The 22581-nt window shown below is 32.5% G+C and overlaps 1 protein-coding gene across 2 annotated transcripts in view; it reads left to right on the top strand.

The window, feature by feature from the left end:
- STXBP5L (syntaxin binding protein 5L) overlaps positions 1-22581 on the top strand; it is a 354645-nt gene that overhangs the window by 87096 nt on the left and 244968 nt on the right. For both annotated transcript variants that reach the window (XM_063092515.1, XM_063092508.1), the window contains exons 3-6: positions 3436-3517; positions 7151-7251; positions 13945-14079; positions 20549-20612. In XM_063092515.1, the coding sequence (XP_062948585.1) occupies positions 3436-3517; positions 7151-7251; positions 13945-14079; positions 20549-20612 (382 nt within the window). The remainder of the gene's footprint in view (positions 1-3435; positions 3518-7150; positions 7252-13944; positions 14080-20548; positions 20613-22581) is intronic.

Raw genomic sequence — 22581 nt, 5'->3', positions numbered from 1 at the left:
TTAAGTTATTTCAAAAAACTGAAACAGAAACCATTCTCCTAAACTCATTCTATGAGGCCCTCATCACCCTGATACCAAAACCAGACAAAGGCACAACAAAAAAAGAAAATTACAGGCCAATATCCTTGGTGAACATAAATGCAAATGTCCTCAACAAAATTTTAGTAATCAGAATACAGCAGCACATCAAAAAATTATATAGCATGATTAAGTGGGATTCATCCCAGGGATGCAAGGATGGTTCAATGTCGGGCCTTAAAAACTAACGCCATCTTAAGTGACATTACAAGTGGCTCCATTATGGGCCCACAAGGGCATATTAATGTGGCAGCCTAAGACGGCGCCAGGAGGAAGTAGGGTGGGGGTGTCTGCGGGAACCTTGCCTTAGCCCTTATTGGCCAAATACGTGCTTCCAAGCTCGTGAACACTGCGTGGTTGCAATAGCTAGGCATTGAGACAGGACGCATGCCCTTGACCTTTAAGCTGATGGGATTATGTTAAAACCTCCCCTCCCCATCTGCCTATAAAAGCAAGTGCTTGTGTGATAATAAACGGAACTGCTCCACAGAACCCCCACTGCATCTGAGTGTCCTTTAACCGGGCTGGTTGGGGCTGGCGGTGTGCTCAGCTCTCTTCACGGCTCTCTTCCCCTGTCTCCTTCCAAAGGGGACAAGAGGGAAAGAGGAATCCGGGCCATTTGCTCGCCCACCAAAGAACGAGGCTAGGGCTGTTCGGGTCGGCCGGCGGCGGACCTGACAGTTCAACATACACAAGTTAATAAATGTGATACACCACAGCAACAAAATCAAGGACAAAAACCATGTGGTTATCTCAATAGATGCACAAAAAGTATTTGACAAAATTCAATATCCTTTCATCATAAGGACTCTCAGGAAATTAGGTATAGAAGGAATTATGTCAACACAATAAAAGCCAGTTTACTTCCAATTAATTTTATATCATTTTATGAATAGTAAAGAAAAATTTACAATAGTATGTTTCCATTTCCCCTCATATTGGCATTTGTGCTATTGTTGACATTATTTTACTTCTACATATGCTAGAAACCACAAATGCCTTGTTATTATTTTTGCTTTAAACAGTCAATTATTTTTAATGATAATTTATAGAAGTGTTTTGTATATCTGATATATTGATCATTTCAGTGTTCTTCATTTCTTTTTGTATATCAATATTTCTATGTTTGTATATCCAGATACTATTAGGTATACTATTGGGTTATTTTCATTTTTCTTGAGGTATTCCCTTAGCATTCCTTTTAGTGCAGGTCTTTTGGTGATAAATTATTTCAGCTTTATCTATCTGAAAATTGTCTTTATTTCACTATCATTTTTGAAAAAAGTTTTGATCATTTTTTTCTTCAGTGTTTTCTGTCTCTCTGTCCACCTTTCTTCTTCATGACTCCAATTACAAATATATTAGGCCACTTGACATTGATTCACAGCTCACTGATGTGCTCTTCCCTGCCCCGAATCTTTTTTTCTGTATTATGTTTCAGGTAGTTTCTGTTGATATATGTTCAAGTTCACTAATCTTCAGAGTATTTTTAATAAATCTTTAGATGTTCTATTTGAGATAGACAGACAGATATAGATCATCCATATATCTACCTAACATGCTTAATCTTTTCTCTATCTTTAATATATGCAATACAGTATAATAAATGTTTTAATATTCCTGTCTATTATTTCTATCCTCTGTTCCATTTCTGAGTCTGTTTCTATTAGCTGACTTTTCTTCTTGTCATAGGTTATACTTTTTGCTTCTCAGCATGTCTGATTGAATGCCACACCCTTTGAATTTTACCTTTTTGGGTGTTAGAAATTTTTGTATTTCGATAATTATTCTTGATCTTTGTTTTAAATGCAGTTAAGTTAAATGGAAACAGTTTGATCCTTTTTTTGTTTGCTCAGTTTTAAGCATTGGTACATACGATCAGAGAAGCCTTTATCTTCAGGATGAATTTTGCCTGGTACTGAGGCAATACTCTTTTGTGGACTTTTCATGAGTCATATGAATTCTGAGGATTTCCACTCTGGCTGGTGGGAGCATGAAAAATTCCTAGCCCCATGTAAACCTTCTTTGTTCTTTGTTTTTTCTTGATCTGTTCTTCAAGAAGGAAGTTGCTTGGTCTTTGTCTTGATTTGTTTTTCAAGAAGAGTGTTGTTTCTTTCTTGGTCTCTTCTTCTCCCAGTCCCAGGTAGTTTCCTTAAACCCATTCATTGATCAGTACTTAGCTAAAGATTCAAGGAGAACCTTCCTGCATATCTCTAGAGCTCTTTTTTGTGCGTGTTGCTTTTTCTTCTTTGCTACTCTGCCCTGTGATGTCTAGTTATTGTTGGCCTCCCCAGACTCTTAGTTAATCTCCTCAACTCAATGAGCCTGCTAGATTCCATCTGGGTTCACCCTCTCTGGGCTGCTGCCTGGAAACTCTCCCTAGGAAGTAAGCTGGGGAAATTATAAGGCTCATCTCATATTTTTTCTCTCTTTCGGTGATTTCCATTGTTCCCTACTTAATATGCAATGTCTGAAAACTGTTGCTACATAAATTTTGTCCATATTTTTAATTGTTTTAGGTGGGAGGGTAAATCTGGCCTCTGTTTCTTCATTATAGCTGCAAGTGTAATCTCATGTAATATACATCTTTATGGAAGGAAACAATCGATAAATAAATATGCAGAAATATATATCATATCATTTTATATAGAGTATGTAAATAAATTTTGTTTCATGGTGTTTTCTCATTATCCTTCCCTATCGTCATCCCTCCTCCTTTCTTTTTTCCTTCTCTTTCTTTCTTATATATTATTTCATTTTCTTATGTAACATAGATAATGTCTCTTAATATTTTAGTACTTATTTCCTAGTATTTCTTTGTCTTTTTTTCTTTATTTATGGGTGTTTTTCCTTGAAGAAATTTTATATTTTACACAGTCTAATATGTCAGTCTAATTATTTTATGATTTATGGGTTTTAAATTATGCTTAGAAGGTTTTTGTATATACCAAGATTATCAACATATTTACCTTTTTACTAATCTTATGATTTTATTCGTTACATTAAAATGTTTGACTTATTTTCATTTATTTTAGTGAAAGAAGTGTTTAATAAATTAGACAGATCTTAAATGAAATATGACATGTCTGGATTCCCAATTCTTGTTTTACTTCATGGGAAAGAAGCTGCTCCCTTTCAAATTTTTTGCTATTGTTCTTTTTTCACACTGTTGGAATGTTAAACATCTGTGCTATATAATTTAATTTGTATCAACTAAGAGTAAGAGTTTTAAATTATTTACAAAAATAAGGATAACTAAAAAGCAAAACATTAGTTGCTAAATCAGTTAGTTTCTCCTTTATTCATTAATATTGGTGCTAATTAAAATGTTAGAATCCTTGACTTTTATTACATTAGACTCGGGAGACCTGGTGTTGATTGTTATTGCCAACATGAAAGTGGTGCAGCTGTCCTGCAGCTCCAGTTCTTGGTCAATGAGGTAAGGATTTTTTTCCTTTGTTTAAAACCTACACAACACACAAACACACATGGTGTATAAGTTAATGTGATCATTTTGATATTATGATCCTAAATGCTTAAAGATATGTATGTATTCAGTATTATTCATGTCACATTTTCCGTAAAAGATTGTACCCCTCTATTTGTCAGTTTATTAAATTTCAAAGAAAAAGGATTTTATGTACCAGAAATTTTGTGATTGTGACAGTGTAGCATAATTTAGATTAATTATTTAAATGGTTTTTTGATTCCTTTGAGTACTTTGATTCCTTTACGGTCCATTAAACTTTCGTTCTATTCACTCTCACCACTTTAAATTTTGTAATCCAGCCCTAACTTCATGTTTTGCCTTTATCTTCCTGAAATTATCTTTTCACTTATTTACCTATGGGCTCTCTTTTATCTGTACACATCTCCATATGCATTTGTTGGTATATATATGCATTTGTACTTATTTATGTGTTCATAGCTATTATGACAATCTGCTCTATCCCTATTTTTTTTTTTTGTCATTTTTGTGACTGGCACTCAGCCAGTGAGTGCACCGGCCATTCCTAGATAGGATCCGAACCCGCTGCAGGAGCGTAGCTGCGCTCCCAGCACCGCACTCTCCCGAGTGCGCCACGGGCTTGGCCCTCTATCCCTATTTTTATAGAACTGTGGTGATGAGGAACTCTCAAAAACAAAATAGGTATTTATCAACCTCAGGAAGGTTACAGATCTTCCATTTGTTGGAGGGTACCTAAGGCCTTCTTGACTTCTTGATTTTTACAGTGGGTTCTGGAGTCTTCTAGAGCTGTTTTATGTTAAGTGAGCTAGTCAGTGCAAAAATACCTTAGAAGTTTGTGCCATGCCAAATTCAGTCACTTAGAAGATTGAACTCAGTGCCTTGGAAAAAAGTTCAGCTGGTTTCTCTTAACAAAACATTGTTCAGTGTCTACATATATTTACAGTGTATAGTTAATGTAATCATTTTAATATGATTCTAAACTAAAGGTATATATGAATGCAGTATTATTATTCATGTCACATTTTTCATAAAAGACTCTTCTATTTGTCAATTTATTAAACTTATATCTACCTTTACATGTCTATATATCTCTATCCATATATTGTTCTAAGAATCTACAATCCTAAATTTTAAGAGGAAAGGAAAATTTGTAATATTGGCAAATGTCCACTTTTCACTTTTCTTGGCTCAAAGTCTTTCTGAGAAGGCTGTGAGATCCTCTGTATTGTCAATCCTACAATATTTCACCCTATAAGCATACTTGCTATGGGTTATCAAAGAGAGGGAGGTAAAGAAAAAAACAGAAAATTAAAAAATATATACCTTATTGTAATAACTAGTCATTACCATCTAGAATGTCAACCTTTTTGAGGTCTCAGTTATACTCTGTCTTTTCTACTTGAGGGATCTTAGAATTTTGCCATCTATAATAGGCAAGCATGATTTGTTTTTGTGTGATTTGCTCTGGGTTTAATCCCCTGAGAATTGTCTTCAGTGCCTTAAGTTTGCCCCTGTGCTGCGTAACTAGGAATAAATAAAGACAAGCCTTCAACCTCCTTGCGTTGTTTATATTGTTTCTCCTGAAGTACTTAGCCTGATCCCTCCCACACTCAGCTTCTGTACCCTTTCCCAAACTTCCTAGTTTTTGACCCCATGCCTGGTGTTTCTATTCACAGATTTAAATCTTTCAAAGATCCTCAGAAATAGTACTTCTGGTAGTTTCACTTTGCTTCTGTAAATGAACCCCAGACACTCTGCTGATGTACTTGCTTTCATGTTTTTGGTCTTTGTTGATGCTATTATGCTCCGTGGTACTGTTCATTTTCCTCCAGAGACAAGTTACATCCCAGTTTTATCACAGAATTAAGAATACTGAGTTCCTCTCTAGATTTATTCTGGTATTACAGTAAGATATTATTGAATATATGCTGCCTTATTTGAATTCCATTGCCTTTGGTATGTTATGTCTTTTGTATAACTATCTACCATAGAGAATGTTTTATTAATTTTATATATTCTATTCTCATCCTACCCCAAGTGAACTTCTACCTTTTTGAGAAATGGGATCAATATCCTCTCTCTCAAAAAATCCCCCATCAGGTGCTTCCAAGCAATCCTAATAACTTTCTGGTTCATTTATAGGAAGTATATGTACAGTTTACAAATAAAATAAGCAAACAAACACAAAAATCCTCAAGGTTTATATAGGCTACATCTTATTGCATGATATGAAATTATTTATGAGTTCATATTAAAATGTACATATCACTTTATACCTTTTACACATGTGTATTTATTTATATATAAATATGAAAATTATACAAATTTTAAAACATTTTATGGATATACTGATTATTCTGATTATTATTATTATTTTTAAATAAAGAAGTTTCTCTCTGAGACTAAAATCACAAGTACACAGTATAAAGAGAACCATCATAAGACACATGAGTATTTTTGGCTAAAGAATTGTTATAGAAGGACATTTAGGTTCTTATCTTCTTCACTCCTCCAATTTCCAAAGAAGAAATAAATGCCAGGAATTTCAACATAGTCCTTTTTAGCATCTAAATGGGATAATCATTTTTATATCTGTGATCGATCTTGTAAACTGTGAAAGATTATTTGTAACAAAATTCTTTGGAATATATGAAAAGCATTTTAGGTATCTCAGGACTACCATGGTTTTGCAAAGTCACGTTTACAGAACACATTCAATGCTCTAGAGTAGCTTTAGGCTCTATCATAATGTTAGCATTGACATTTCCAGCTGGGAAATTATCATTTTGGTCAAAGTTCTGACATATTTCGAGATGATCTCTTTTAACTCAGTGAAATAAATAGTTTAAGCATATATATACATAAAGTCATTTATAGCAGCCAGTTATCTGTCCATATGCTTTCTGCCATATTAAGAGGCAGAAAAGTTATTTTATTTTAAATAAGATTCAAATTTGTATTTGGTGGTGCTATATGAAAAGAATCTTAGTACTATTTTTATAGTTATATTGAATTCTAATTGGAGGAATGTTTTATTTTATTATAGATGTTTTCCTTTATAACAGACAAAGCTTTATAGGACTGTAAGAAGCAAATTAAATTATACCAAATATACTTTTTAGGAAGAATATATACTTTCTAACTGTACAGAAAATTCTTGCAAAGGGGAATTTTTATATAACCTATATTCAGTTTATAAAATTGGATTGGATATTTGCTTCTCTGTAAAGCTACCTAATATATATGTGAATAGTAGAAACAAAAAATGTTAAATTTTATTTTTCCCAAAGAAAATACAAAAGACTTTTAATGGTCACAATGATGCTACAATAATTATTTCTCCACACTGGTAAATGGATTTTCCTTGGCTAGTCATCCTAACCATGCATATGCAGTAAGTCCCTTGCCTCTTCTGTTCTCAGCATTCTTAACCTTCCTGATTAAGTATATGCACCTGTCCTTCCTTAAATTACTAGGTTTTATAGACACAAATAACTCCTTCAGCAGTGAAAAATTCAGTAAATTAGCTTATTGTTTCTGCTTCACACACACACAAAAAAACAAATTAAGTAAACCGCACACTTTGTCTTCTTTTTGTTCTAGGGTGCTTTGGTCAGTGCTAGTTCAGATGATACACTTCATTTGTGGAACCTTAGACAAAAAAGGCCAGCTATTCTTCATTCTCTTAAATTTAACCGAGAACGGTAAGAACATATTATTAGTTAAACAGTTTCTTAATGTACAGCAAAATTATGTACTGAGAATGTTGCAGGTTAACTTGGCAGACTTTTTTTTTCAATATTAGATCATTTATATTATTTCATCTTTGAGTTCACTGACTATTTTTTTCTTTCCCCTCCGTTCTGCTGTTCAGCTTGTCCATAGTTTCTAATTTTCTTTAGTGTATTTTTCAGTAGTAAAATTTGCATTTGATTCTTCTTTTTATTTCCTTTATCTTTGCTGAGACTTTCTACGTTTTTGTTTCAAGTGTCTTTATAATTGCTTGTTGAAACATTTTTATGATCACTTCTTTTAAATATTTGTTAGTGATTCTAACATGCCATCTTGGTGTTGGCATCTATTGTCTTTTTTCATCAAATTGAAATTTTCATATTCATTTGTGATGAGAGATTTTTAAACTAAAAACTAAATATTTTAGGTATTATGTTATGAGGCTCTAGGTCTTATTTAGACCTTCTCTTTTGGGTGGGTTTTGACATTACTCTGGCAGGGGAAGAGCAGATATTTTGTTACTGACAAGTGGAAATGGAAGTTCAGATTCCCTACTTGTACTCAGTGACACCTGAGATAGGGAGAGGAAACTTGTTACTGTTGGGATTTCTGGCTCCCCACTCTGCCTCCACTTTTACCACCCTTACCTGGAGGCATAGGAGTGCCTCATTACTGCTCCTCACCTGGCCTCTACTGACCCAATTCTCTAATTTGGAAAGTGAAATATTCTGTAAATTTAAATGAAGGTACAAAAATTTTTTTTCTGTTGCTGTAGGAGCAATGAAAATAAACTTTTCTGCAACACCTCTGCCAGAAATCATGGTGTTTTTTCCTGTGGATCTGAAAGGCAGCTAGTTTGGTTAATTATATGTAAAATGTTTTCAAATCTTTAAAGGAGAGACATACAGATCTGAATTAGCTGAAGATGTTTGTAACTAAGAGGAATTGCTCTTCTTTTGTTGTTGTTTATTTGTACTAATAATAACTTTATTGACCATGTACATTTTAGTTTTTTTTCATTGGGATACAATTAGTGCCTCAGATGGTATGAATTATTTATAAACCATGGAATCTCTGAATCCTAGAATTGGAAAGAATCTGGGAATTATCTATTATAACCTCCATTTAAATGTAAGAACATGAATAAGAGTACTCACAAGTTAGCCTAATTTATTTTTGAAGAACTATAGTCTTTAGAAAGTTCATCCATGTTTAAGCAAAATTTGTTTCTATGTAACTTTTTTATACATTATTCCCACTTCTGTTGTCTGTATCTTTATAAAATGTCTAATCTCTCTTCCAAAATGAGATTATTCAAATTGCCAGTTAATCAAATTGTTCCTCAATAATATTATTAGTAACCCAAGCATATTTTGCATGCTGTGATTTTCAAACATTTTGTCATTCCCATCACCATTCCCTGACTGTAACTCTAGTTTGTCAGTATTTTTTAAACCTGTAGCATATCAAACTGAACAAATTGAAATGTGATCTAAAACAACAGCTTCTATAAGTGAATATATGATATTTAAGATTATGTTTGATTTTGTAATCCTTGGTTATAGAGTGGAACTATTGATTTATATTGAATTTAAGGCCAAGCAAAACTCCCATTCTTTTTCTTTTTATTTGAGTCATTGTTAAACCAGATTTCCCCTATCTGGGAAAACTTAACTTTAACTTTAGCAGTTAATGTTTTTTTAAAACCAAAATCCAGAATTTTCTATGTATCACTATCAGTATAATTTTCTCTTCAACCTATGGTACTAACATTAAGATATGTGTATATCCAATTATACTATCAAACATCTTGATACCTTTTACAGAATAGATGAGAAAGTTAATCGGTGGAGATTATTTTTCTCTGATGACTGTTCTTTCTCAGTAGAAGGTGATGAAATTAATAATTTTTAAATTTAAATAAGAAAGTATAGGGAATGTAAAGCTAGTAAGTATGGCATAAAATACTTGCCCTACAAATGACTTCTGTTGGTTAAGAGAAAAGTTAGAGAACATTAAATGATTAGGTGGTCATTTCAAAAACAGATAAAGAAAATCAAATAACAGTCTTCATGACAAAGCTCTTAGTCTTTTGCTATTTAAGTTTAAATGAGGAAATAAGTTTGGGTAGTTAGCGCTGAGGGAATGTTAGTGTGGCTATCTGTTCCTTTCCCTGGGCTGTTAATGTGGTTCTTCTTATCATCATCATCATCATCATCATCATCATCATCATCATCATCATCATCATCATCATCTCATCCTCATCATCATCTTTGGTTTTGGAGGACTACATAGCCACAAAGTTTTATCCCTACTACTAATAACCGAGTAATTTAGGTTCTTATCCTGAAACTCGAAGAGTAAGTAAGCAGCAGTTATTCAACCACAGAACAATGTTTCTTAAAATGTGGTTTATAGATTATCTTCATCAGAATCACCTAAAAAAGTGCTTTCTAAATTTTAATGTGTTTATGACTCATCTGGTGGTTTGTTCATTAAATGCAATTTCTAATTTAGGAAATCTGGGATGGGGCCTGAGATTCTGAATTTCTTTCTTTCTTTATTTTTTTAAAGCTGGTAATAGTTACAGTATATTTTTAGTCTGTTTTGTGTTGCTATAACAGAATACTTGAGACTGGGTAATTTATAAGGAAAAGAGGTTTATTTGGCTTACGATTCTGGGACAGCTGCATCTGGCACAGGCCTCAGGCTTCTTCTCCTCATGGCAGAAAGCAGCAGGCAGCCAGTGGGTACAGGCAGATCACATGGCGAGAGGAAGCAAGAGAGAGAGAGGAGGTGCCAGGGTCCTTTAAACAATCAGCTCTCTGGAGAACTAATAGAGCGAGAACTCACTCACTACCCCTCCTCCCCCAGGGAGAGCATTAATACATTCGTGAGGGATCCGTCCCCTTGACTCAATCAGTTTCCAACACTGCCACATTGGAGATCAAATTTCCACATGAGTTTTAGAGGGGACAACACATCCAAACTCCATCAAGTATGAACTTGAATATGTTATTAAACCACTCTGGGCTTAGTTTTCTCTTCTGTGAGATGGAGACAGTAATAGTCCTTATTTTTCTGAGTTGTTATGAGGATTAAACAGGTTAATTCATCTAAAATGCTTCCTCAGTATTAAGAGTACAAAGTGCTCAATATCTTTTTAAAATTCTACTTCTGCCCTTATTGTTATTATTATTAATGTAGTGAGCTATCAGTATATTTATCCCATTAACTAACTTACTGCCAATGTGAGAAATCTCAGGGTAACCAGGAAAATGAGAGACTGTCGATGGTTCTAGAGTTAAATTGACTGTTAACCACCAGAGCAAGGGCCCAGGGAACAACTCAAGGAAATAGTCCTCTTTCTCCTTTTCTAGCCACTTTCTGACTCTTCAAAAAATTTTATGCAGTTCTCAGACTAATAAAACATGAAGGGAGACAAATCTTCCTTTTGGCATTCTGATGCTGGTTTTAACTACAAAAATCAGTTGTTTTATCATTTTATGTTAGTATTGCTTAGGAATTCAAAACAAATAGGCATATATTTTTAGAAAGAAATAAAAAAACATTTTCATTTTCATTTCAATTTTTAGTTCTGATTTTTAAATTAATTTCACATTACCAAAGTTACTATATTCTTTCTTACTATTTAAATTAATGTGGATGATACATGTTAGAGAAATACTCTGACCTGAAGTTACGTACTGTCCTGTTTAAGACATAAGTCTTGCTGCCCTTTTATTTTGCCCTAAGATCACAAGGTTCTCATAAGCTTCTGTGTTGGTCTCCAAAAATAACTGAACATTCAATTCAAAACTTTCTCTTGTCTCCTAACACCTCTGATAGGTGTATCTGCTCCAGACCTCCTGGACCAATTCTTTTGAATTAGTTTATTTCCCTTGATAGCATGCCTAGGATAAATTCTACAACATGAACTTTCACTTTTTACCTTTTGAGAATAAATTTATTCTGTCCTAAACTCACACCATAAATGAGCTCATTCCATTCCATTCCTCTTCCATTTTTTCCCCCAGACATTTCTTATTCATACGTTCTCTTTCCATGTCAAATTGTCCCAATGTTGATTAATCCTTCAATTATTCTCTCTCTTGTCTGCCTATTTCTATCTCATGAAAACAGCACTCTCTAAAACCTATATTTATTTTCATTATACATACGTAAGACCCTTTTTCTGAACAAAAGAGCTATAAGGAGACTACAAATAAAGCTGGAAAGGGGAATATTTATCATATCAGAATGGCTACGTAGAAGGGAGAATTTGATTTTTTAATATTGAATTCATCTCACGATTCTTGCTAAGTGAAAATAAAAAACCAAACCATTAGAAGCATTCTTTGCTAGATTCCTATCAGATAAAATACCCTTGACCTTGGATTTGCATGCAGCCTCAGAGACAGTGTGCATTAATACTAGCCTAGATAGAACATGTCATTTCCCTCACTGTAGAATTAATATCTCCTTCCACTTTACTCCTACAGCGACATCTATTTACCACCACTGTAGAAGGTCATGGCTTTTTCTACAGGTCTATCTTTTGTGGTTAGAATTTGAGTGTCCCCAGGCCAGAATTCTCTTTCTCATCCTCATATTACATATGCCTAGTGGGGGTTTTTTGTTTGTTTGTTTGTTTTAATAAGCTTCCAGTTGATGTTTATGCTGTTTGTGTATGGACCTCACTTTGAATAGCAAGGACTGAAGATACTTGTTAAAATTTCAGGGTCTTATGCCCCATCCAGGCCCATGGAGTCACAATTTGGCTGGAATCTGGGAATATGCATTTTAATGGGATATTTCTTTATATCAAAGATTACAATTGTTGCTGTAATTTAGTGTATCTTAACAGTGGATGTGCATTAAAATCACCCAAAAAGAGTTTAGAACAGTACTTCTAATATTACCTCAGAATTATTGAATCATTATCTTTTGTGTTTGTATTTTTCACATGCAGAATCGTTATACATCCAATTCTGAGTGTAACCAAGTTGGAAAGTACAATTATAAATATCATACAAGGGGCTGGAGTCTTAGTTGGATTACCACAGTCATCATCCCTGGAACTAGAGGGTTCACCTGGAATCCAGACAAAAAATAGGTCTAAAATTGAACTATGTTAGAACTTTGGGGATGGGGGTGAGGGAGGAGTTTCAGAGTTGAAATCTCCCACTAAATTTTCTACAGCATAATATCTGTAACTTTAAACCATTTTCTTTGTTAAAATATATTTTAGGCTTACGTTATGATAGTACTTCTCAAACTAGGGTCTATGAGCATAGTCCTGGGTTGTGAATTTTCTACAATAATTTCTACTTGTAATATTTTCATTTTTATATTAGACTAATGCAAACATTCTGAATGATTTGAATAAACCATTTTATACAAAAATGCTGCCACACATGTTCAATATGTAAAGTTAAATTTGTGTTTATGATTGTGTTGGCACCAAGCAGTATTCTTTTAATTATTATGGATTAATAAAATAACAAAGGTGGATCATGCACATACATTATGTGCATGCCAAATAATTGTGAAATTATGTGATGGTATGCTATAGAACAAAGGGTTCAAAGCAGTTGGAGTAGATAAAAGTGGTGAATTAAAAGCATAGGGTAAGTATAGACACACCAAACTCAAAAGAACCTGTGCAGTTGGAACAATATCCATATTGTAAGGTTATTTTATTTCTGTAAAAATATTCAGCTGTCCATAAATTAATCTTATTCATTTAAACTCTAGCTATAGTTGTATTTAATTTGTATTTTTTGTTTTATGTGTAAAGAGCCATAAGTATGAGGAATTTACATCTTATTTTATTTTTGTACATCATAAGTTATAAATTTCTAAACATAAGTTAAAAATGAGGATCAGCAAAAATTCTTTAATTATTCAAGCTTGAGAAACTTTTATTCTTGTTTTGATCTTTAATGATTCAGTTCAAATACAGCCTTCTACATTTGCTTTCCTTGATTTTCCTTACTGTAATTATTACCTCCCATGTTTGAACTCTTTATATAAAATTTGACACATTTAACTTTTGTTTTTCTTATTTGTCTACTTGTTTTCTGTGTTGTAGTAGTATGCTTTCTGAGGGAAAAGGAGTTTTTGTCTTGCAGTGTAGGACAGTGCTTTTTATAGAGTTATTGAGTGAAGGTTGAATGAATGGACAAATGGATAGTAAGCTAAGAAGATTTCAGATGATTTATTATAGAAGAGTGATAATCGATATAGATACAGGAACAAGATTATTTTTCCAAGGCTCACATATAACAGAAAAGATCTTTCATCTATCAGGTGATGGTGGTAGAAATAAAGTTACAAATGAAGATATAACAATTATATACAATAAATGAAGTCATATAAGGATATCAGTTAATCACTTAGAGTTACTGAATACACAGGAGGAATATAATCATGCCCTCTCCCTCACCCATGTCAATCATCCTAAGTGAATCACATTACTCTTTATCATTAGGTTTGGATACAGTCTGGGAATCTTTCTTAACTAGTTGTTACAACTAATGCTACTTGAGTATATAGTAATTTGTATTGTTTATATAACTATCACTACATAGTAAGTGTAAGGAAAATATAATACTAACCAGATGCAAAATTTAGATATTTTAATTGTATTTTCTTTCTTTCAGAATTACTTACTGTCATCTACCTTTCCAGAGTAAATGGCTCTATGTTGGAACAGAAAGAGGAAATACACATATTGTAAATATTGAATCTTTCATTCTTTCTGGATATGTTATCATGTGGAACAAGGCAATTGAACTGTAAGTTTGAACTTGGATATCACTTTGACTTAAATCTTTCATGTAGTTATGTAACATACATATATAATTATAGTTATTTGATACATCTATTACTAATTTATAATTAACTTGAGTGAAAAGTTTCACTTAAATAAACTTAAAAAAACCTTAATGAGGTTTTTAGGAGTAGATATTGTAGTATTAACGTATGTTAATTTTAGATTTTCCAAGTACCATTAATAATTAAGGCTTATATATACAAAATCTGGTGATAAAATAGTACAGCTCATTCTACAAATTATATATGGATATCATCTCACTTCATTATAATCAACTAACAGTATAGCCACTTTCAGTGGGAATTGGTTGTTTCCAGTTAATCATTATGTGGGATTGTTCCCATGTAATCATGATGAATGCACATGCTTTTTAATGCTGGTAGCTTATTCTTCACTTGCTTCATTAAAATATTGTTCTGGGTTCAAAGGAGAAGCAATTTATCTATATAATTTATGTTGTGATATATACAGCTTTTTCAGTATGTGGTTGATGACAATTACCACTTTTGCTTTGGCACTGATGTTTAAGTTTCTGCACATATAGAATGTGAAATCCTCCAAATGTGAAACTGTGGAATTACAGCCATCTATTTGTAGTGCTTACTTAAACAAGTCCAGATTAAACAGAAAAACAATTTTTATTTAATAAATACATATTAGTTCCTTAATAAAATATGTTTGACTTGAGGCTGGCTCATTTTCTCTGTCACATAATTTTAAGTTACAAAATTATTCTCCAAAATTCTGGTTAAAACATCCTATTTTCATGAAGCTTGATTCTGGTCTTTAAAATAAATGTTTTCCTTAATCCCAGTATTTCAATGTACATGTATATTGCTTTATAAGGAAGGTGGTTACTAGTTATACTCTTGTTACAATATTCCTTTTGTATTATGCCTTAATGGATCTTTTATTAATGATAACTTTCTTCCTCATTAGATTAGGAATTTTGTTTATTGTTCTTTTCTTTTTCTTTATACTTGGCTTATTTGGGTGCTTTCCACAAAGTGGCTACTGAATGACTAATGGCATTACTGAAGCATTAGTATGATAAATAGTTACACACTTCTGTTGACTTACAACTTTATGTTTTAAAAAATAATTGGTATGAGCTATTTTGCTCTTATTTGCTCTAATATTCTATATGTGTATTTTAAAGAACATTTGTCCTATAGACAATTAAGTTTCCCAAAGAAATTACTTATTTTTTTTAGCTATTTGGGAAAGACCGTTTTCCCCTTATAAGCTTACTCCTATAAAAGCAATAAATAGGGCTGAATTTCATGCTGTTTGCATGATATTGTTTTAAGATGTTGATAAAAACATACAGACTTAGATAAACTTGAAAGAAGATTAAGTTAATTTAAAAACATTCAATGTTAGTGTACATGTGTAAATGTATCATTTGTGTTCAGTTGAATGCTGTTAAAGTAATTAAGAAAAATTTATCGTCTTAGATCAAATATTTCACCACTCTTGCAATTTTGTTTCCATAATCAGTTATTTAACAAATCCTTTCCATAGGTCAATTACTTCCGGAACTAGTGACTTATACTTTACTTATATATATTTATATAGTCTATAATTTCAAGACTAACGAAGAGTTTTAAAAATGTATATTATTATGGAGGGTAAAATTAGGAGAAATTAAAGAGGTAAAGTAAGGCACTTTTCTTTTTCATAGTATGATTTTACATATCATTTTAATCTTGTGCTTATAGAGTTATACATCTTCTGAAAATGTCCTAGAAATATGTTCAAGAAATTATTAGTAAAGAACAGGCCATCACTTCTTGAATGTATCTTGGTTTATTTAGATCAGATTTCCAAAAGTGTGTTCCATGGAATTGAAATTCTGTTGTGATAGATAAAATTTTAAATGCCAACTCCCAGTCTCCCGGAATTGTCTTTTAAGTGCTCTCTACCTCTTGAGATACATTAGAAAATGCATGTCACTTCCTGTTAATATGTGTCAAGTGTATGAGACAATAATAAAATATGCATTTAATTAAGAAGAGCCATTTCATAAATATACTTTAGACCGTGATTTTTTTTTTTTTTTTTTTTTTTTTTTTGTCTTTTTCGTGACCAGCACTCAGCCAGTGAGTGCACCGGCCATTCCTATATAGGATCCGAACCCGCGGCGGGAGTGTCGCCGCACTCCCAGCACCGCACTCTCCCGAGTGCGCCATGGGCTCAGCCCAATTTTTTTTTTTTTTAAAAGAGGAGCGGTAAAGGGATCTTAACCCTTGACTTGGTGTTGTCAGCACCAGGCTCAGCCAGTGAGCTAACCGGCCATTCCTATATGGGATCCGAACCCAGGGCCTTGGTGTCATCAGCACCACACTCTCCCGAGTGAGCCACAGGCCGGCCCTAGACTGTGAATTTTAACAATATATTTTTTAGGCATGACAAATGCAAGAATTGTCTGTAAAAGATATATGAGATTATTTCTATTTTTAAGTTCTTACTTGAAATACTTTTCATTCAATATTTGTTTTTCAGCATGTTTCTATTTTTAGTGAATTATCATAATTTAATTATAGGCATTTCTCCAAATTATGAATAGGTTGTGTTTCCAAAATGTATATATTGGTTATTTGGAACTGGGAACACATTTTCCGTAGAAATAGGGATATTTGTAGAATACCATATAAAATAGCAGTACAGATCTAAACTGCAGTTAAAAAATATTTCTGTGGGAAAATATAGTGCACGTTACAGCACAGAAATAGCTATTTCTGTAGGACAGCCCTAGCATTTTCAAAAACATAACTTTTTTTCCACATATGATTAAAATTTAAGTATTAAATTCAGAGTTAAATCATAAGTTTAAGGCTTATATTTAACTAACAATCATTCTAACATATTTATTGAGCACTGTTATATGATAGATACTAGAAACAATTAAACTGAGAAGACATAGTTTCTGTCCTCTTGAGGCTTTAAGTCTAACAAAGACAAGAGTGAATAAAAAGGCAATTATGATATATTGGAAATATAATGTGGCAATCTCATAAGAAGGACATCTATTACAGACATGGGTTTTCAGAGAAGCATCTGTGAAGGAAGTTGACTTATGCTGAGATCTCAAGGATGAGTTTAATTAGATGAATGAAGAATCAGGGGACAGAGGTGACATAGTGTTCCAGGAAGAAAGAATAATGTCCAAGGGATGGAATGTAAGAGAATTTTCTCTTCTATGCCCACAAATTTTAAGTAGATTTTAGTTGGTTGGAATGGCTGGGAGAGAGGATGAGAGGAGATAAAGCTGGGGAGATAATCAGCTTATATAACATAAAATGTCTTGTAAGGCAGTTTGAGAAGTCATAAGGCCAAAAGGGAACTAGATTTTGAAGAGTTTTAAGTAGAGATCTGACTTGATTAAATCTGTGTTTTAGAAAGACTAGTCTGAATGCAGGTATGGAGAAATGATTGGAGAGAGGAAAGACTATTCTTGGTAAACATTATGGTGGTGATTGTAGGTTGGAGATAAGCTGACATATTAAAGAAATGTTTAAGGTAGAAGAGGCAAGAATAATAGAGAAAGATTAAAGGTGACCCCCAAATATTTTGCTTGAGCAACTATGTATAATGGTGCCATTTAGTGAAAGAGTGCAGGAGATTGAGTAGGTTGGGAATAAAATAATGAGTTCAGTTTTAGGTAGGTTGAATTGTATGTGTTGATAAGACATTCAGTTATGGGAGACTGGTAGAAGGGGGGTATATGTATCCAAAGGTAATGAGATCAGAATTTACATTGTTGTTGAAACAATGAGAATGAATGAAATTGTGTATGAAAAGTATATAGAAAAGAGGTAGCAAACTAGTAGCCAGTAAACTAATTATGACTCACAGATTTGTTTGGTCATCAGAATACTTAAATATATTCTAAATTACTAGTTTCCAATATTTAAAAATTGGTGGAATAGAAATAAAAATTTGGATTTCCTTTCTTGAAAAGAATTCAAAATGAAACTATCCTAGTTTAGCATTTCTGCATGGCCATAATCAACTGGAACTGAGTAGTAACTTTCTTTTTGTAGGTGGGTAATGCACAGTTCTTATTCAACCTATTTAACTCGTTTGCAATACCTGCCTGGCTCCTGTGGGCTTTCAAATTCATGAGTACATATTATATTGAAATAGATGACAGTCTAGTACAGAATACCAAGGAATATCAATATTTAAGATAGGGAAGATAATGAAAAATCAACAGTGGAAACTATCAAGAAGCCATTGTGGTGAATGGGAGGAAGAGAAATAAATGGGGATATTTAGAAGAATTACTAGGCATTATTTAGGTGGCTATTACATGAATTTAAGTTCATTGATAATTCTAGCTGAAGTAATTTTTGTGGAATTTTTGGAATTCAGAGTCCACAGATGAATTTTATTTTTTAGGTCAATTTCTCATGACTGGAAGTTTTGCCAGAAATGGTTTTTGGGTTTTAGAAGTTTGATGTTAGGGAAAAAGTCAGAAGAAATATACCAAAATATTAATATTCATTATCTCTAGGCAGTAAAATAATGTGAAACCTTTTTCCCTCTTAACTTTTGAAGTCTTCTAAGTTTTTTAAAAGGTAATAAATAATATTTCTTGTATAGTCTGAAAAAGTCAGTACAGACAACTGAAGTTTAATGCTAGAATATTTTCTGAACTAGAGTGTTGTATAGGGTCTGAGAATCTAAGTGGAAGAGTCTTACATATATTCTATGTAGTGTTCCCCAAGGTATATTTCAGTGATTCCTTTAATATAATGAATAAAAAAGGATTCAGTTGACCCATAATTTTGGAAAATATTGAAGATTTGCAATACTCATTTGCATAGTACTCTAAGAAGTTCTGTAGGAAAAAGGTATTTAACTGTATTTAGTTTGAGGTTTCCCAAACTTTTTTTGACATGGAACACTTTTTATGTGAAACATTTTGAATCTTCAGTAGTTAATCATGGAGTACACTTTGGTAAATGTTGGTCCAATCAAATCTAAGAGACAGATAGGGGTTTGTGGTTTTTTGGCTATAATTAGTTCCTAAAGGATAATTTAAGGATGTTGTCCCTTATCAGAGGATTTATACCTTTATGGAACATTGTATTTATGTATAAATGATATGTTACATATTAATGTGAAAAGAATTGCAAAAAGCTCTGTAAGCTTTTTACAAAGCCCTGTTTCGTTTTTTTTCCTTCCTGCATATATTCTAGAATGCAAATAGTAGCTGTGATTTCCAATTATCACAACAATCATAATGCATATTTTTTATTTAATACATACTCTGTTTTGCTATTATATTAGGTGCTATATGTGTATTGTTTGTAATCCTCATCATTATTATTCAGTAGGGTCAGTGTTACTATTTCCATTTTTAGATGAGAAAATTTAGGATGAATTCGCCAGCAAAATTCATCAATTTCTAATATATCTGTACTTATTCCTCTGGGTCACTCTGAGGAGCCAGTATCAGGGGAACCCAGAATTATTTAAGTCATTGCTTTTCTCTGATTCCAGATAGTTTCTAAGATTTAAATGTTCTTTATTGTTTGGTGCAGAATCTTTGATGGTTCTCATGTGTGCTTAAGAAATAATCTAAAACTATGTCAATATAATCATAATAAGAGCAATCTGGCAAAATTAGATCAAGAAAGTCTGTTGGAAAACTGAGTAATAATAAATCTCTGTTCATATCAGGTCATATCATATTTAACCATGACATAATCAGATTCAACAATGACATAAGTTAAACTAGGAATTATTTTAATAAATGCTAGATATAAGAGTAGAATAAATTTAAGGTCAGATTGACAGAGTACAGGTACCTTTAACAATACGCTGTTAGATAATTAATCATAATTATCTGTTATTGATTATGCTGGATAACAGGAAAATGAGACATAACCAATGAACTAGGTTTCCCCAGTTTGCCAGTTTTCTGTAAGATGGTTATCACTAGTGTGAGTTTCTTTTTAAATCAAAGGTGCCAGTGTACTTTTCTTTAGGGGCAAAATCAGAGGAGATTTCATGTCAATGGAAATCTTAAATGAGGTATGTACTTTGAAATTTGGTTGAAAGAAGTTTATAGTAGCAGCCTTGTGAATGTAGTATTCTTTTGTCAGTATAAATAAAAATTAAATTTAAAATTTTCAGAGGCCCATATCTGGCAATGAAGATATCAAATAACAAAAAATCCCTTTGTTGGATGGATCTTTATTCTTAAACCTGATTTTTTAAAAATTGCATTTACTTTAATAGAGTTAGTAGGAGAAAGAAAAGTAGTTAGTAAAGAAAACCAAAACCTTACATGAATCTGAGCTTAACCCCAGAATATTGGGAGTTTATTCCAGTATAGTCTTAATTTCTTTGTTCTAGTCTCTAACAGAGAAGTATTTTAATGTTTAGTTTTTAATTACTGCTTTGAATTGATTTAACAGATCCACCAAGACTCATCCAGGTCCAGTTGTACATTTAAGTGATAGCCCAAGAGATGAAGGGAAAGTGAGTATTTTAATAGCATTATTCTTCCTTTTGTTTTCTTCATTCTTAAAAAAAAAGGTATTTCTTACTGTTATTTTATGCTTAACATCTAGCACAGTTCATAGCAATCAGTGTTATCAAAAATTAAAGTTTGTTGGATGAATGAATGAATGAACAAATGAATGAATGAGCGAATGAATTATTCATACTAATAATGGTCCCATACTAAGTTTTTAGTTTCCCGTGGAGGTAAAGTTGATATTTAATTTAGGAATTTTGAGGAGGTAACATATAGAACAACTTTAACTTTCAGATATTCTATACTTGAATTTAATGATTATCAATATTATTAATCATTTGCCTCTGTTATTGAATTTTGGTAGAGATAAATGACCAATATTAAATAAAATAAATAAGCCAATCTTGATTTACAAATATGAAGATAATATGGAAAATGTTATCAGATCATAGAAATAATTCTTATTTATCTTCATTATTTCATAATTTGCCTCTGATGATGAGGAAACAAAGTAGCTAATATGAAAAGATCTAAAGTGTCAATATCATAAATAAATGTCTCCTCAAGTATATAATTTTTGCTAAGTACTATAGAAAACATTAAAAAATTATTTAGTGTAGATTTGATTCTTTGTTTATTTTTAAAGGATAGAGACTGAATTTTAATTGAAACTGTTTTAATAGCTGTCCTTGGATTCTCTGGTATATTTTATGTATGAAAGCATAGCAAATGAAGACAAATTTTGTTTTTTCCTTTCCAATATTTATAGTTATATATACATCTTTTTGTTTCGTTGGCTAGGACCCCAGTACAGTATTAAATATAAATAGCTTTAGTGGGAACTTTTATTTTGTTCCCAACCAAAGGAAATGCCTTCATGATTTCAGCATGTTATTGATTTGTAGTTTTAATCTTGTTGCCTGAAAAGATACTGGAAATTATTTCAATTTTTAAAAATTTGTTGAGAGTTGATTTGTGATCTAACATGTGGTCTATCCTTGAGAATGTTCCACATGCTGATGAGAAAGAAGAAAGTATATTCTGTAGTTGTTGGATGGAATATTCTGTAGATATCTGCCAAATCCAATTGGTCTAATGTGTAGTTTAAGTCCTATGTTTCGCTGTTGATTTGTTGACTAGATGATCTGTACAATGTTGAGAAGGGAGTGTTGAGGTCCCCAACTATTATTGTATTGGGGTCTGTCTCTCTCTTTAGGTCAAATAGTGTTTGCTTTATATATCTAAGTGCTCTGATGTTGGCTGCATGTATACTTACAATTGTTATGTCTTCTTGCTGGATAGACCCCTTTATCATTATATAAGGACCTTCTTTGTCTCTTTTTATGGTTTTTGATTTAAAGTCTATTTTATCTGATGCAAGAAGAGCTACTCCTGCTCGTTTTTGGTTTTCATTTGTGTGGCATAACTTTTTCCATTTCTTCATAGTTAGTCTGTATGAGTCTTCACAGGTGAGGTGAGTTTCTTGTAGACAGCATATAGTTAGGTCTAGTTTTTTAATTCATTCAGCAAGTCTATGGCTTTGAGTGAGAGATATAGTCCATTTACATTTAGGGTTATTATTAAGAGGTATTATCTTATTCTTGGCATCTTATTTTTTCATTTGCTTGTTTTAAATATCTTTTGTTTCTTTCTTTCCCTTTTATTTTTTGTTGTTGGTGTTCATTGGTTTTTTGAGATGATAAGATGCAGTTTCTTTCTCATTTGCTCTACCAGTGAGTTTTGTTCTTTCTTGTATTTTTATTGTGCTGATTGTCATTTTGAGGATTCCAGATGCAGGTCTCCCTTGAGGATTTCTTGTACGGCTGTTGTATGGTGGTGAACTCCCGTAGTTTTTGTTTCTCCGGGAAAGACACTATTTCTCCTTCATTTCTGAAGGAGAGTCTTGCTGGGTATATAGTATTTTGGGCTGGCAGTTTTGTTTCTTTTTTTTTTCTTTTAGAGCTTTGAATA

The sequence above is a fragment of the Cynocephalus volans genome, chromosome 1 (assembly GCF_027409185.1).
Source record: "Cynocephalus volans isolate mCynVol1 chromosome 1, mCynVol1.pri, whole genome shotgun sequence".
NCBI classification, from domain to species: domain Eukaryota; kingdom Metazoa; phylum Chordata; class Mammalia; order Dermoptera; family Cynocephalidae; genus Cynocephalus; species Cynocephalus volans.
This window is presented reverse-complemented; position numbering and strand designations above follow the sequence as displayed.